The 13,649-nt window shown below is 36.7% G+C and overlaps 1 protein-coding gene and 1 long non-coding RNA gene across 2 annotated transcripts in view; both read right to left on the minus strand.

The window, feature by feature from the left end:
- The window catches only part of SCGN (secretagogin, EF-hand calcium binding protein), a 32,794-nt gene that overhangs the window by 3,224 nt on the left and 15,921 nt on the right, over nt 1–13,649 (minus strand). The window contains exons 6-9 of the mRNA XM_072411583.1: nt 8,372–8,449; nt 6,181–6,236; nt 4,675–4,720; nt 215–274 (exon numbers count right to left, since the gene is read on the minus strand). Coding sequence (XP_072267684.1) covers nt 215–274; nt 4,675–4,720; nt 6,181–6,236; nt 8,372–8,449 — 240 coding nt within the window. The remainder of the gene's footprint in view (nt 1–214; nt 275–4,674; nt 4,721–6,180; nt 6,237–8,371; nt 8,450–13,649) is intronic.
- Nucleotides 7,684–8,363, minus strand: LOC140330957 (uncharacterized). Its single transcript, XR_011920822.1, has 2 exons — nt 7,787–8,363; nt 7,684–7,739 (listed from the first exon to the last, which is right to left on the minus strand). It is a non-coding gene; the product is annotated as an uncharacterized lncRNA (long non-coding RNA).

The following is a 13,649-nucleotide window of genomic DNA, read 5'->3' on the forward strand; positions in this document are numbered from 1 at the left end:
TGTTGAGGATTACAGAAAGCCAAAATAAAAACACATTTGGGTACTCATACTAATCATATTTCAAAATATGTGTAATTTTAAATAATTACATTATTTGTGTATTTTACATCTGCTTAAAGTTTAGGATTAACTCTATCTCTGTGACTTTGAATTTATATTTTATCTATACATAAAATATATACATAAAAAATAATTAGGAGTTAATGTTACTTACAACATCATAGTGTGCAAAAATGGTTTCAAAGTCCCTTTTTCTTTCATCTTTACTGCTTGCCTAAGACAGAAAATGGATAGTAAACAATTTGGTGTGGAATCAGAGATCATTCTGCCTAATTCATAGCACTCTTTTTTTCTGTAAACTGTACTCATGAGCAATTCAGTGTACAGTCTTGGCACAGAAATAGCTCACGTATGCACATTATTACAAAACCCTGGGCACCTGCAGCGGAGTTTTCATCCAGTTTTTCTGCATCTCTTCTCTGTTCTGGTTTGCCTGTTGGAGCATTGTAGTTGCTTTACAAAGCAAGTTCATTGTCCTGTTATGTTATTCTAACATTTTTTTAAACTCTTGATACAATGCAATTATAAATTATATGAATGGTTGTATTTTTCTGTGCTGCCAGTTGCATTTTAAAAACAATTTTACACTATAATTCATATGGCCATGACTTTTTTTAGAGAGGTTATATTATTAGTATAAAATGAAAAGGCGGCCTTTATATGGAAGTCTTTTTTTAACAGCGCCTGAATACAAATTAATATTCTGCGAAGCACAGTGCCTAGTGCAGGGTGTGTAATCACATCTACTAGATATGAATATAATTAGACAAAAGACAGGGGGCGAGACTGATAATATCGTATAAAGATTTGGGTAATTAGGTATATTAATAAAATGGATGACACAAACATGAAACCCCAGCTAACATATAATTACTAAATAGAAGCCTAGAAAAGCAGGTTCATGAATCAATAGGAATCCAATTAGGATATATTAAGTGGGGCAAGAGGCTAGGAAAACAGATGTATGCATTGTGTAAATAAGTAGGACATCAATTCTCGATAGAGAAGCAAAGAGGAATTCACAACATCACAGCTATTTGGTTGCTTGCCATGTATGGGATGATGAAAAAAAGTTCTGGAAGAAGTAGGAAAAGTGACGCCAAATTCAGTGGGCAGCATTTAGCTTAATTTCACCTAGGAAAGAGAATAAAGAGCCTGGGTATGGCTGTAAGTAAATATGACACTACAGGATCACAGCTTTTTATTTGGCAAACAGGCCCAGGGTATCTTATAAGGAATAGGTGGACCAGACATACCAACCCTCTTTCTGACCAGAAATTGAGGATGTCTAGAAAGCACCTGGCTAAAGATAAAATAAACTGTGTCTGTGTTTGTGGCTCAGGGAAAAAGACTGTGTGTAGCTTGTTTAGTCTCTTGGAAACACATTTACCAGTAAAGATTTCAGATACCATATTAATTGACTTTTACAAACAGCATTTTCCTTTCAGGGTAAACATTGTTGTCTTCAGAAAGGACCTTATGTAGGTCATCAGAGTGTAAAATGTAGGAAGCTGTTCTCCGAAAGCACACTGTCCAGTTCATTTAACACATGTGAACAGTTAAGGCAATCATGTGGGTTAAGTCTCCTATATCTTACTGGAAATCTAGAGTTGTAGGCACAGATCAAAAACTAAAACACATTATGGCCCTGAGGCAATAAATATCAAGAAGCAAATCAGTTCCATGTGATAACTGTTGCACCTAAGATCAATTACCAGTTTCACGTAATTCATCATCAACCTATTTTTTGCTTGTATGCAGTCATTTGAATTAATTACTTTCTGAATAGTATTAGTAAGAGGCAGAATGCTCACTTGCCTTCTATGAAGTTTTAGTTTGTAAAAGGAAAAAATAAAATAATACATGCAGAAGGGTTGCCAAAACATTGATTTGGGGTGCATTTATAAAGCTGTGATTCCAAGATTCAGCATTTACTCTAGGTCAGGGGTGTCAAACTCAAATACACAGAGTGCCAAAATTAAAAACTTAGACGAAGTCATGGGCCAACCTTAAAATTTATTGAAAAAATTGAGGAAATTTTTTCCTTCTCATTAGATATAAATCCTTTTCATATGGAAACAAAAAGGTTTTGATTCACATTCAATCTGGAACAAGCTTATAATAGAGAAAGAGGCATATACTTTTTTTAAAAAAATTTATTTAAGAAAAAATCTTATGCCTCTTTCTCTATTTGTAGCCTTTTGAGTTAAATTTTTAATGGTAACCTTTTTGCACAGGCTAACAATAATAATACCAATATTCTTCTATGAAAATCCATCTATTCAAGTCCATGCCTTGGAGTAGCAAGGAAAAGTACAGCTGAGGGGGAGTGCTGGAAATGTCAGACGCGGCAAATGCGGAGCTAAATCTTATGAGTGGCCTGCCGCTGAAACTTCCTCTTGATTGAAATAACACTGCTACTAAAATTCCCAGCATTATTTGCATCTATAAAACAGTCCAATGCGGGGCCACACATAGGCAAAGAGCCCGCTGGTCTATAGACGTGAGTGATGCCAGTAATTGTAGTAGCGGCGCTATTTCAATGCAGCGGCGGGCCAGCTACAATTCATATTGAGGATTCCTTTGGGGGTCAAAAAAAGGACGTTGGGGGCCAGATTTGGTTTGATACCCCTGCTCTAGGTGATACTTTTAGGTGCATGTGTTTGAAATGATGCGTGGCTGATCACATCACTAGTTATTGTTTGATGAAAGTCACAATTTTTGCTTTTTAGGGGTAGTATGGTGGCTCAGTGGTTAGCATGCTGGCCTTTGCAGTACTAGGTCCCAGGTTTGAATAATGGCCAGGACACTATCTGCATGGAGTTTGCAAGTTTTCCCCATGTTTGCATGAGTATCCCCTGGGTATCCTCCCTCATTCCAAAAACATGCAGTTAGGTTAATTGGCTTCCCCACAAAATTGACCTTAGACTGTTTTAAAGACATATGACTATGGTAGGGACATTAGATTGTGAGCCTCTTTGAGGGACAGCTAGTGACATGACTATGGACTTTGTATAGCACTGCGTAATATGTCAGCGCTATATAAATACAGTGTAATAATAATTATTATAATTTTAGTAAATAAGTTCCTAAGGGTTTCCCAATGTAATTGCATATAATATTAGTAGTATTTATTTATTGTTTACTTCTATTTATATAGCAGTGACATACAAAAGTTCAACCTCATACCACTATACTAAACAAAACATATAAAATAACCATAATTAATAAATATATACCAAAACTGTCATTGATTTCTGTATTAAATCTGTAAAATTGTATTGCATACTATACATTATATTTTAAAAAAGTTTTACTATATTAATTCTGGCTGCATTTTATTATTACTCAAACCCCTACCTGTTTTCTTTCAGATGTTGATCTAACGTGATAGACTTATATCTTATTACAACCCTACTAACTTAAAGCAATGCAATTTGCACAGTGAGTCAGTGTGCTTAATGTGGGAGACAAATACCATGTGTCACTGCCTATGTCTCCCTTAGTCCCTCCAAAGCACAATTTCCAATCAATGATTTGCACATATTCTGTAAAAGCAATTCATTCTTCCCAATAATGTATACCAGTAAAGGAAAACTACCACCAATTTCTATTAACACCTTCTGTTGCCACTGTTTTTTTTTACTAGTGACTAATAGCCTGAAATTTGGAATTTCCAGAACATTATCCAAGTCTTCACAAGGGTTTCATCATGGCATATATTTCAAGTGAATTTTTCCAAAATCATGCAAACTAAATCATGTAAAAATCCTGAATAGCAGCAAAGTAAAAAACCCTCAATCATTTCTGTAAAGGGAAAAGTGTATTTAATGTTTAAAATTTATAGTACAGTTAGCCTGTGTTTAAACTGGAGGTGAGGTTACAGTGCGGTCAGTGCTTCTTCACACCACTGAACCCCTTCTACTGCATATATTGCCTGGTTTATTAAAGCTCCCTGAAAGCTATGAACTATGATCTTTAAGAAGAAACACTTCACACTAAAACCATTTATGAAGGTCATGGGTGACTTGTCCTAAAACGTTTCTTCATGTCTACTTGATAAGAACATATAAATAGTTCATAGTTGATTTGTATAAAAACAATTTGCATATTGAATTTGTTCAATAAAAGAGCTGACTTATGTGCTCTGTGTAAATTGAAGGTAAACATGAACACAAAAGATACCTACAGATGGGCAAATGTACTTTTAAAAATATACAAGGGTGAATGTACACGGACTACACTAAATACAAAGTGTTAATTCTATGTAAGTGATTATATCAGGTATGTTCTTTCATTAGCTCTATGGGCCTGATTTAATAAAGCTCTCCAAGACTGGATAAGATAGAGCATGTGGACATCCAGAGTGACCCAGCGAACCAGGGAAGAAGAGAGTACACAGTGTTTACTTTTCAGCTGGCAAAAGGTAAGTACTGTAATATAAATAGTATGTATTGAACACATTGGCTTTCAGACAGCTACTATTGACTATTGGTGTAATAGGTATTTGGCTAATAGAAATGCATTGCCATACAAATTAGATGCTTAAGAATGAACATTTTTTATTAAATGTCACATAAGCAAGTAATATGCTGTTGTCTCTGCAGTACTTACATCCATTTTGAACTGGAGCAGAAAATTTTCTTGAAGTGCTAAAATCCTTGGGATAAAATATAAATGCATTATTAAACAAATAAAAGCCTGTGAAGAAGGAAAATAAGTCTATAAATAATAATAAATAATATTAAATAATAATATTTCCAAAAAATTAAAAAATTAAATTAAAAAATTACACTGGAAAATGGTCTACACCAGATCTTTTCCAGTCCATGGAACTTTTCAGTCCCCAACAGACTGTGCCATCATTTTTTCTTATAAAGCAAACCATTATCAGGAAATGAATTACAAATTGTTGACCCAATGGCACAGGATTGCCTTACACAAGATTTTCCCATCTTCGTCACCCCTTTGCTGGAGATGCCAATCTGAAGTGGGTACGATGCTACATATTTTTTGGTCCTGCCTATTTCTAAGTATTTTAAGTGACAAGTTTGTCATAATTTACATACTTAAGGGTCTACAATATTCGTGGCCAGCAGATCACTTAGCTCTTCTTTTGCATCTGAACTCCTTATCCATTTGCAAGTATAAAAAGTTGTTTCTTCTCCATTTGGTGAATAGAGTTAAAGCATGTTTCCCACCTTTGTGAGAAACTACCTAAACTCTGACATTTTGCCAATGGTTCTGCCAAATAGATGATATCATGACAATGGAGGACCCGACAGCTTCTGTAAAGGGTCTGTCCACCTGTTTTATAGAAACTTGGTTTTTCTGGCATAACTATAGGTTGATAGCTTCTGTTCCTTCCTCGACAGATAAACACAAATCTTATGGCATTGTTATGTTATACATTAAAGTATATAGTCTATGATGTCTGGTTTACTTCACATTTTTAAACAGCTTTTATCTTATAAACAGCTCATCTATCTACCTTTGTTTTCTTACGTCCCTCCCCTCCCTTTCCCTATTCTTCTATACCCCATACTCCTTACCCTCTTCCCCCTGTTCATTATTGCAACGCTATGGAACAGTGTTTTTTCCATTCAGAAAAGCGTAATGTATATGCTATTGTTGTAAATATTTTTGTTCAAATTGTTTCTGGCTAATGTTCTTTGTTGGCTTTATACTTATCCTAATATTTGTGGTTGTATATATGTTTCCCATGCCATTTTATTGTATTTTTCACTTTTATGAAAAAAACATAGATTTTACAAAAAAAAAATCTATGTCAATTTGTCCATGTGTTTGAAAAATACTGAACTGCCAGTAGGTTTATGATATTTAATTTAATATGCAACACAAATGAATTTACAAGGGACAAATCTGAATATTTTTCTATAGGAGCACAGATGAAGGCCATCTCAAATGAGATCTGACTCACTATTCTTAGTCAATAGAATGATGAATAAGCAAGGTTATATTTTGTAGAAAAAAATGTTATTGGTGAATTCTGTTGCTTTTGTTATGAATGAAATAATACTTCTCCGTGTTGTTAGCCATATACCATAAAACTAGCTCTTTACCAGATTGGGACTTGGAACAATACAAGGAAACACTTACTTTGCCAAGTCATTTAGATCCAAACGCCCATCCTTATTCTTATCAAACAGCTTCATCTAGAATGCAACAAAAGTTCCTCAGTATTTAGTACCACATAAATATCATGGATATATATAGTATTGCTATTCTTTGACTTTCTAAGATGAGGCTGACACCTGCTAAGGAGGAATTCTGTCCACCATATGTGCTTTTGGTCTTTATAAAGCCTTTCGATAACTCCCTCTATGAACACTGTTGGATGCCTGCTTAAGCACAATACAATAATTACCAAAAGACTTTAGTGGACATCATACACAATAGGTAAAAATGTTGTTATGCGGCCAAGATTTGGAAGTCAACAACTAGTCCAACTATAAATATTGGTCACATTGCTGAAATGGAAGAAATGATTCACTCATCCCGAGGCACAATTACAAAATATTACACAACATGGGCCTTATGGTGGGATTTTCATGCATCCCAAGATTACAGGAATGTATTCAGTAATCTATGATTTCTTACATTAGGTTTTGTTGGAGAGAGTCCAATATGACACAGGAAAGAGGTACATATGTTCAATAAAGATTTTTTTTCACAAACTAGGTTTGTATTACTTTAGTTTCTCATGACTGTCAGTCAGTTTTGGTTGCTGCTAAAAGGGGTCTCCAGGCTATTGAACGAAGTGTAGGGTCTGGAGTCACTTATGTTACACAAAAATAAATGTTTAGTTCTAACTGAGACTAACACAAATCATTTTATATTCTTGAGTGTTTTTAGTGCATACATTAGTATATTTGTGTTATTCGTTCAGAATTAATCAAGTTTCCGTGCATGTTCAATGTTATATAAAACACCAGTAAAAAAAGAGGTATGATTTTGAAAAGGCAACTGGAATGTGAGCTCCAGTAAAGGGCACAGTTAATATGATCACTATAGGCTCTGTAAACCATTGCAAAAGATGTTTGGGGCTTTATAACTACATAACAATACAGGAGTGGACATAGCCAACAGCAGGCCCCTGTGCAGAACTGACTTGGGACCTCTGTTGGCAGGGAAGGGTCCGAGGCCCTCATGCAGTGAAACATTTTGCCTCTTCCCATGTCCCCTCCGATCTATATTATAAAGTGCAGGCAGACAGGGGGGTCTGTGCATACCACCTTCAGCTTTGCATTTGGGGGCCTCATATCAATTCTAATTGGTTAAGCTCTGTGTTAGCACTGCAGGCCGTGGCGGCGCCGCTGCTCCTAATCGCAGGCACGGGCGCAGGGTCCTATCTCTCAGGTAATCCACTACCTGTCTTCCATGTCAGTATTTCTTTCATGCTGAGACTTGCTCTGGTGTGGGTGTGTCTCTGAGGTAACACACACACGCCCTCTGTTTCCTTCAGCCTATGGCTGATGCCCTGCAGGTATTTAAAGGCACTTCCTACCACAGGAGGTTGCCTGAGCAATCTCTGGCTTACCTGCATTACCCTGTGTTTAGTGATTCATCTGACTGCTTTCCTGTGTACCGGACCTTGCTACGTTTTTGGACCTTGCTTGTTGGCTGCCTGACCCTGACCTCGGACTACGCTTTTGGACCTTGTTTGTTTGCTGCCTGACCCTGATCTCGGACTACGCTTTTGGACTCTGCTTGTCTTCACCCTGGTCTTGACTCCTGTGGTCAGCTGCCACTGGCCTGGGGATTGTTCTGGAGTGGCACCTGGTAGCTACCCCGCAGCCAAGCCTATCCTCACCATCAGAGGCTCTAGTGAAAACCGGGTAGCTGCTTAGTTACGCCCCTCTAGAGTTTACCTGGCCAGCGGCACAGTGAGTCCACACCTCGTTCATAACACTCTGTCACTTCAGTTTCATATTGAAGTTTCCCACTATGTCTTGCATCCACATAATGTTATTAAAGGAAGGTTGGACAGGCAGGCAAACCTCAGCACTATTGGAAAGTGCAAAGGTTTTAAATGTCAGGATAGATGGCCATACCTGAGGGTGTTTGGAAGCTGTCAGGTATGTGTAGCACCTAGATACTTATACTTTGTATCTGAAGCAGTTTTTTCTTTTAACTTACGGATTTTCATTAGGTTTACAACTACTTGAAAAAACAAAATAATATAAGTGTACAAGCCTTGTCTGTGTTTTTTACTTTGAATACACAAGAATTTAAACAATTAGGAAAAGAATTAAGTGACCATAAAGCAGTAAATATTAGTGCAACCTACCATAGTATCAGTGTATTCATCCAGTTTATCGGAAGTAATACGTTTTTTGTGTTGTGAAAAAAGATCCTGCAGGAAATTCTAATAGGATAAAAAGAAAAAATGTTAGAATTAATTCTAGATTTCATTCAATTTTAAGAGCATCAGTGCTTTTTTAAAGCATATTTAAAAGGCTATGATATTTTATTGAGCATCAAAACAATACAATTTGCTGTACACAAGTAGTATGAACATGGGCAGGAACACATCAGGTAATGATGTGGAAAAGACCATTTATCCAATTTTGATTAGTAAAGACGTATAAAAATGAATTTAACCCTGCTTTAGGGCTGCGTTAGGTTATAAACTGTCTACAACAATTTTAAAGATGCTGGACCTAGAGAGACTATGGGGAGTGTTTTTTATAGAAAGCATTTTAGGTACATACAAAAGGCACATTTGGAGGCATGAAAGTTACCAAAATCTACCTGCTGATTGATATACCAGATACACAGACAGTTCTCCTTCACTCTGTCAATCAACCTCACTCATTGTGCCTGGTTTAATAAAGCTCTCCAAGGCTGGAGAGAATACTCTTTTATCAGTGAAGCCAGGTAATCCAGAAAACCTGGAAAGGATTTCTTTAAAGTTATTTGATATTTGCTAGCAAATGGTTTCAATCCTGGACCTGAGCCATTCCAGGTTTCCTGGATCACCCAGATTCACTGATGAAAGTGTATCCTCTCAAGCTTTGGAGAGCTTTAATAAATCAGGGCCATTGGGCCATTTAATAAAGCTCTTTTAATAAATGCAATTAGGACACATATTTGTGTCAACATATTATTAGGCAGCATGGTGTCAGTTACTGTATAAAATCCTCACTGTAAAGTAATCACAAACAAAGCAAAAAAATGTCATTAACTTGTAGAGCAAACTGTGCTTTGATATGCAAAAATAAACAACTGCAGAGTTTATCGAGTCAATAAATAGTTACAAGAGGCTGCAGAAACCCACAACTTCAGCTGTGTTTATCAAAATATTTATTTTGCAAGTCATGCAAACCGCCCCCCTCCCCCCTTAAGCCTCTGTCCTGCACAGAGCCAGCAGGGAAGGAGTTGTCCGTATGACGGATGTCCTTAACCCGGGGACTACCTGTACATAAAAGGTGAGTTGTTCTCTATTTTCCCTTACTGTTTGTAGAAAATATTGGCATTAGTTAAATCTTTTAAAATAAAGAAAATTATGTCCACTTAAATACTTTGTGTTTATAAAAAAAAAAACCAAAGTGACCAAAAATGACATGCTTTGATAGAACATCTTTTTATAGGTGACAATGAAGGGAGGTGAGAACCCCTCTCTGTGTGAAAAGCTGATAAATGTACTAGACTATAGAGCAAAGAAACTGTTCTGCTTGAGATACAGAGAAACAAGGCACAAAGCACTACATCTTAAAGGAACCTAAGCTTGATGGCTGAAAAGTAAAAAATATAATATATTAGTGTTGTAGAGATAGTCTTTCTGCTAAAATAAGACATGAGACATAATACACATAAGTAATAAATATAAGCACTATACAACAAACGCACAAAAAAAAGCCTTGAACATAAATCCTCAGCCTACTAGTGTAACTATACCTTTACTTCTGGAGGTGCTTAACCACCTGTATTGAATGTTGTACTGACTATTGTGGAAAATATGATTTTTGTAATAATGTTTAATGTGAAAGGACAGCCAACAACCTATATCAGTCATGGAATATTTTAGCTAATTGTTACATGCATTTTTCCACTTTAATGCATGTGTCTTCATGAAGACAAACCACTAATGTTAAACTGAGTGACCGCATGAGATTTTCATCAGTGGCACTCCTATTTCTGATTTAATGTCAGCCAGTAAATACATTTATAGCTTTATTTAATCTGCTGCCTTTAGGTTGCAGTCTTTTCTGGACTATGGTTCTTTATTTTCTTTCAGGTATCAGTCTGTCTGTTGCCAGGCAGAAGATTATGTGGAGGTGTCTGTCTCCGGGCAGTTTTGCTGTCAATCCTGTGGCTGATTGGCAGCCTAGTTTTTGGAGGGGTAACAACTGTCCAGTAAGATTTCCCTCTACCCTAAAATGTTGTGCAGTCTGTGATATTCTGGCTTTTTCTCTCATTTTGTGCACTCGGGTCTCACGCTATTGTACTGTCTCTGAAGCTCTAGATGTAGTAGCTCTTTTTCTCCTATTTCCTGTACTCAGGTCTCACGCAGTTGTACTGTGAGTTGTGTAAGTGCACCTGTCATCTTTGTACAGTGCTGTGGGCTGTGTGGGTGTTCTGGCATTATGATGTCACTCTGGGGGAAGTTTCTTTCTCTTTGTGTGACACACAGCTACCCGTGCATGCAAGGTCCGGAGTCCGTGCATTTATTGGTCTGCGAGCTGCAAAAGGTTGGTGTGCTACATGGCTTCCACCTAACATCACATGGAGCCAACACATGGAGCCAAAGATTCAACACTGCCTTTGTAAACAGGTCCAAAAACAAAATGTACAACGTAACGTATGTGGTCCAACACATTGACAGTGATAAATAATATAATGCATGCTATACTTAGCTTTTAAAAACTTTGTTCTGAGGTTATCATTTAGCATATAATAAGTGCCACAAGAACATGAAGAATTAATTTAAATATGTTTTGAATATTGCTGCCTGGATTAACATCCTGTAAACCCAAACCAGTTATAAACTTTTTATACAGGTGGAGAAACGCATCATGCAGTTGTCAAACTTATGCTATAGGGCAGGGGTGACCACACTTTTTTGGCTTGCAAGCTACTTTTAAAATCACCAAGTCAAAATGATCTACCAACAATAAAACTGCTAAACATATCTTTATTTATATATATACACCGAGTATACTACACAGAAGTGACTGAAGCTAATGAGACATTGAATGACAGAACACTGCACAGACATTGCACTACAAGACTATAGTGACAGGAAAGCTACAGTTCACCTGTCATAGGAGAATGACGTGCTGCACAGGAAAAAGAACTGCTAATCTATACAAAGGTATCTCGGTAATTGAACCCTGACACCCAGCCTGAACTGATTTGGCCGCCCAACACTGCTCACCTCAGCTCACCTCACCGTCCTTTCTGCCTCCCTCCCCACTCCCAACTGTTGCACAGAGCCTTCTCATACACTGAAAGACATCCCCAGCATCCCTAAAGACAAACAGCAGGGAGGGGTAAGGTACGGCTGGGACCAGTAGATTGCAATTGAAAGTTTTGGGCACCCCTGCTATAGGGACAAAGGGATTCCCATATTACTTGATGGTCTTGTAGAGTCTAAACGTTAGTGTTTATGTTTTAGTCTTAATAACATGAAAAATCATGTATTATTTATAAAAAGAATGTTTTCATTGATCATTGAGAGGATATTGCCAAAAACGATATGGTTAGGGTTATAGAAGATTTAGTATGACCAAAAAGAACCTGTTGAAAGAAATACATAGTTGCTATTATGACTTCCAATCTTTTTCTTTTGAAGAATATAGTTTACTGGCTGTTATGTTCACTCTCTGACTTATTTTTTGTATGAGTATTTGTACTGCTTAAGTGAATCAAAAATTACTAAAGACAGTATTTTAAGAAGGGGTAGACAACCCCTTTTATATAGAGAAAATATCTCAAAAAATGGGGAATCCTCTCGCCTTCAGTCTTTACCACAGCGGCAGTAAAACCTGAATGGGAGCACAGAGCCTCCTGGGATACGTGACAGTGGACTTCTGTCTGCTCAATATTGGGCATGTGCAGAAGAGGCTTTTTACTGTAATGGGGAAAAAAATGCAGATCTCATGCATGAACTCTTTTTTTTTCCCATTTACGGCAGTCACCCGATCTGGCATCTCAGCAATGTGAGATCGGGTGAAGTAGCCAGAAGAACAAGGACAAAGTTGGTGGTGCCTGGCTCTTCCCTTAGGACTAAAGATCCAACCAAGGACAGCTCTGGAGAGATTGAGGGATCAGTGGAAGTCAAAAGTGAGTGTGCTTTTTTTTAAGTTAGGTTCCATAAGGACAAGTTTACTCTAATCATGTGTAATCACATTTTGGTATCTGCCTATAAAAGAGGGAAACTGACATTTCCTCAAACATTCCTTGAAGGAGAATCAATTACTACCATTAAAACACATGGACCTGGAAATTTCTCCACAAAGGATATTTTGAGGGAATATCCAGGTAATATCTTATTATTTGCTTTTAATATAGAGCCCCTTGTGAGCTATTATTCATAATTACATGTAGGGATAGAAGAGTGTTGTGTGCTTTTGATCATGTGTCATGTTATACAGTTATCACATACCCAAAATGCTCTGTTAGTTTGTGTTCGTTTGTTTTTTTGCTATATATTCTCTAAGCGGTTTATTTATAATGTTTATTATGTTCTCACTCAAGATTCACCTAACTTTTACCCAAAGTGTACAAATTTTTCAAGTTGGATTTAGTATGAAAATGTGTAAAATAAACATACATTTTTCTAAATTAGGCCAATGGGAAAGTTATGTAAATGTTGGAAAAATGTTGAGTGAATCTTAGGTGGAGGCATTAAAAAAACAACCCATAAGTATTTAAGATAACAATGTGATCTCCAGTTTAAACCAACATGTCATTATTTGATTATCCTGTTAAGCCACTGCTAAACACAAAAAATATCCCTTTAAATATAGAATTTAACGCAGAAGACATTCATTTTATTGTCTTATGGTATTCCAACTGAACAGGCTAACTCTTTATTGTCTTTTTTTCTGGAAATGTAGTAGGGATAAGATTACTATCAGCAGAATATACTTAAGAGATGTCGCATCATGGCCTACACCTACTACTTTAACACGATTAGGGCGGGATAATGTTCATTCTGTATTATGAGACAATGCTTTATAGTAAGATGGAGTAGGAAAAAGGGAGGAAGGAGCTGCATTACCAGCAGAATTCCTAGATGTTATATGCTTGTGCTTGATGCCCATGTCCATTTGAGCGGCCATACATTTACCTGTTACTTTCTAAAAATGTTGTAATCTTTCTCTTGGGGAATGATATTTGCTCATTTGTTTAGTTCTACAATGGAATGAGGTTTTGTTTACTGAAGAGGTTTAAGTTGTTCAGGTAGAAAAGTGAAGTATCAATTTTTCTAGGGATAATTCACTTTGCCTGATGAATGAGGTGAAGCACTGCTGACTTCAGTCACCCAATCACAACCAAGGAAAATAATGTTTTTTCTTGTTTTAATTGTTTTTACTTTTTCTTCCAGGTTATTGGGTATT

The sequence above is a fragment of the Pyxicephalus adspersus genome, chromosome 5, assembly GCF_032062135.1.
Source record: "Pyxicephalus adspersus chromosome 5, UCB_Pads_2.0, whole genome shotgun sequence".
NCBI lineage: Eukaryota > Metazoa > Chordata > Amphibia > Anura > Pyxicephalidae > Pyxicephalus > Pyxicephalus adspersus.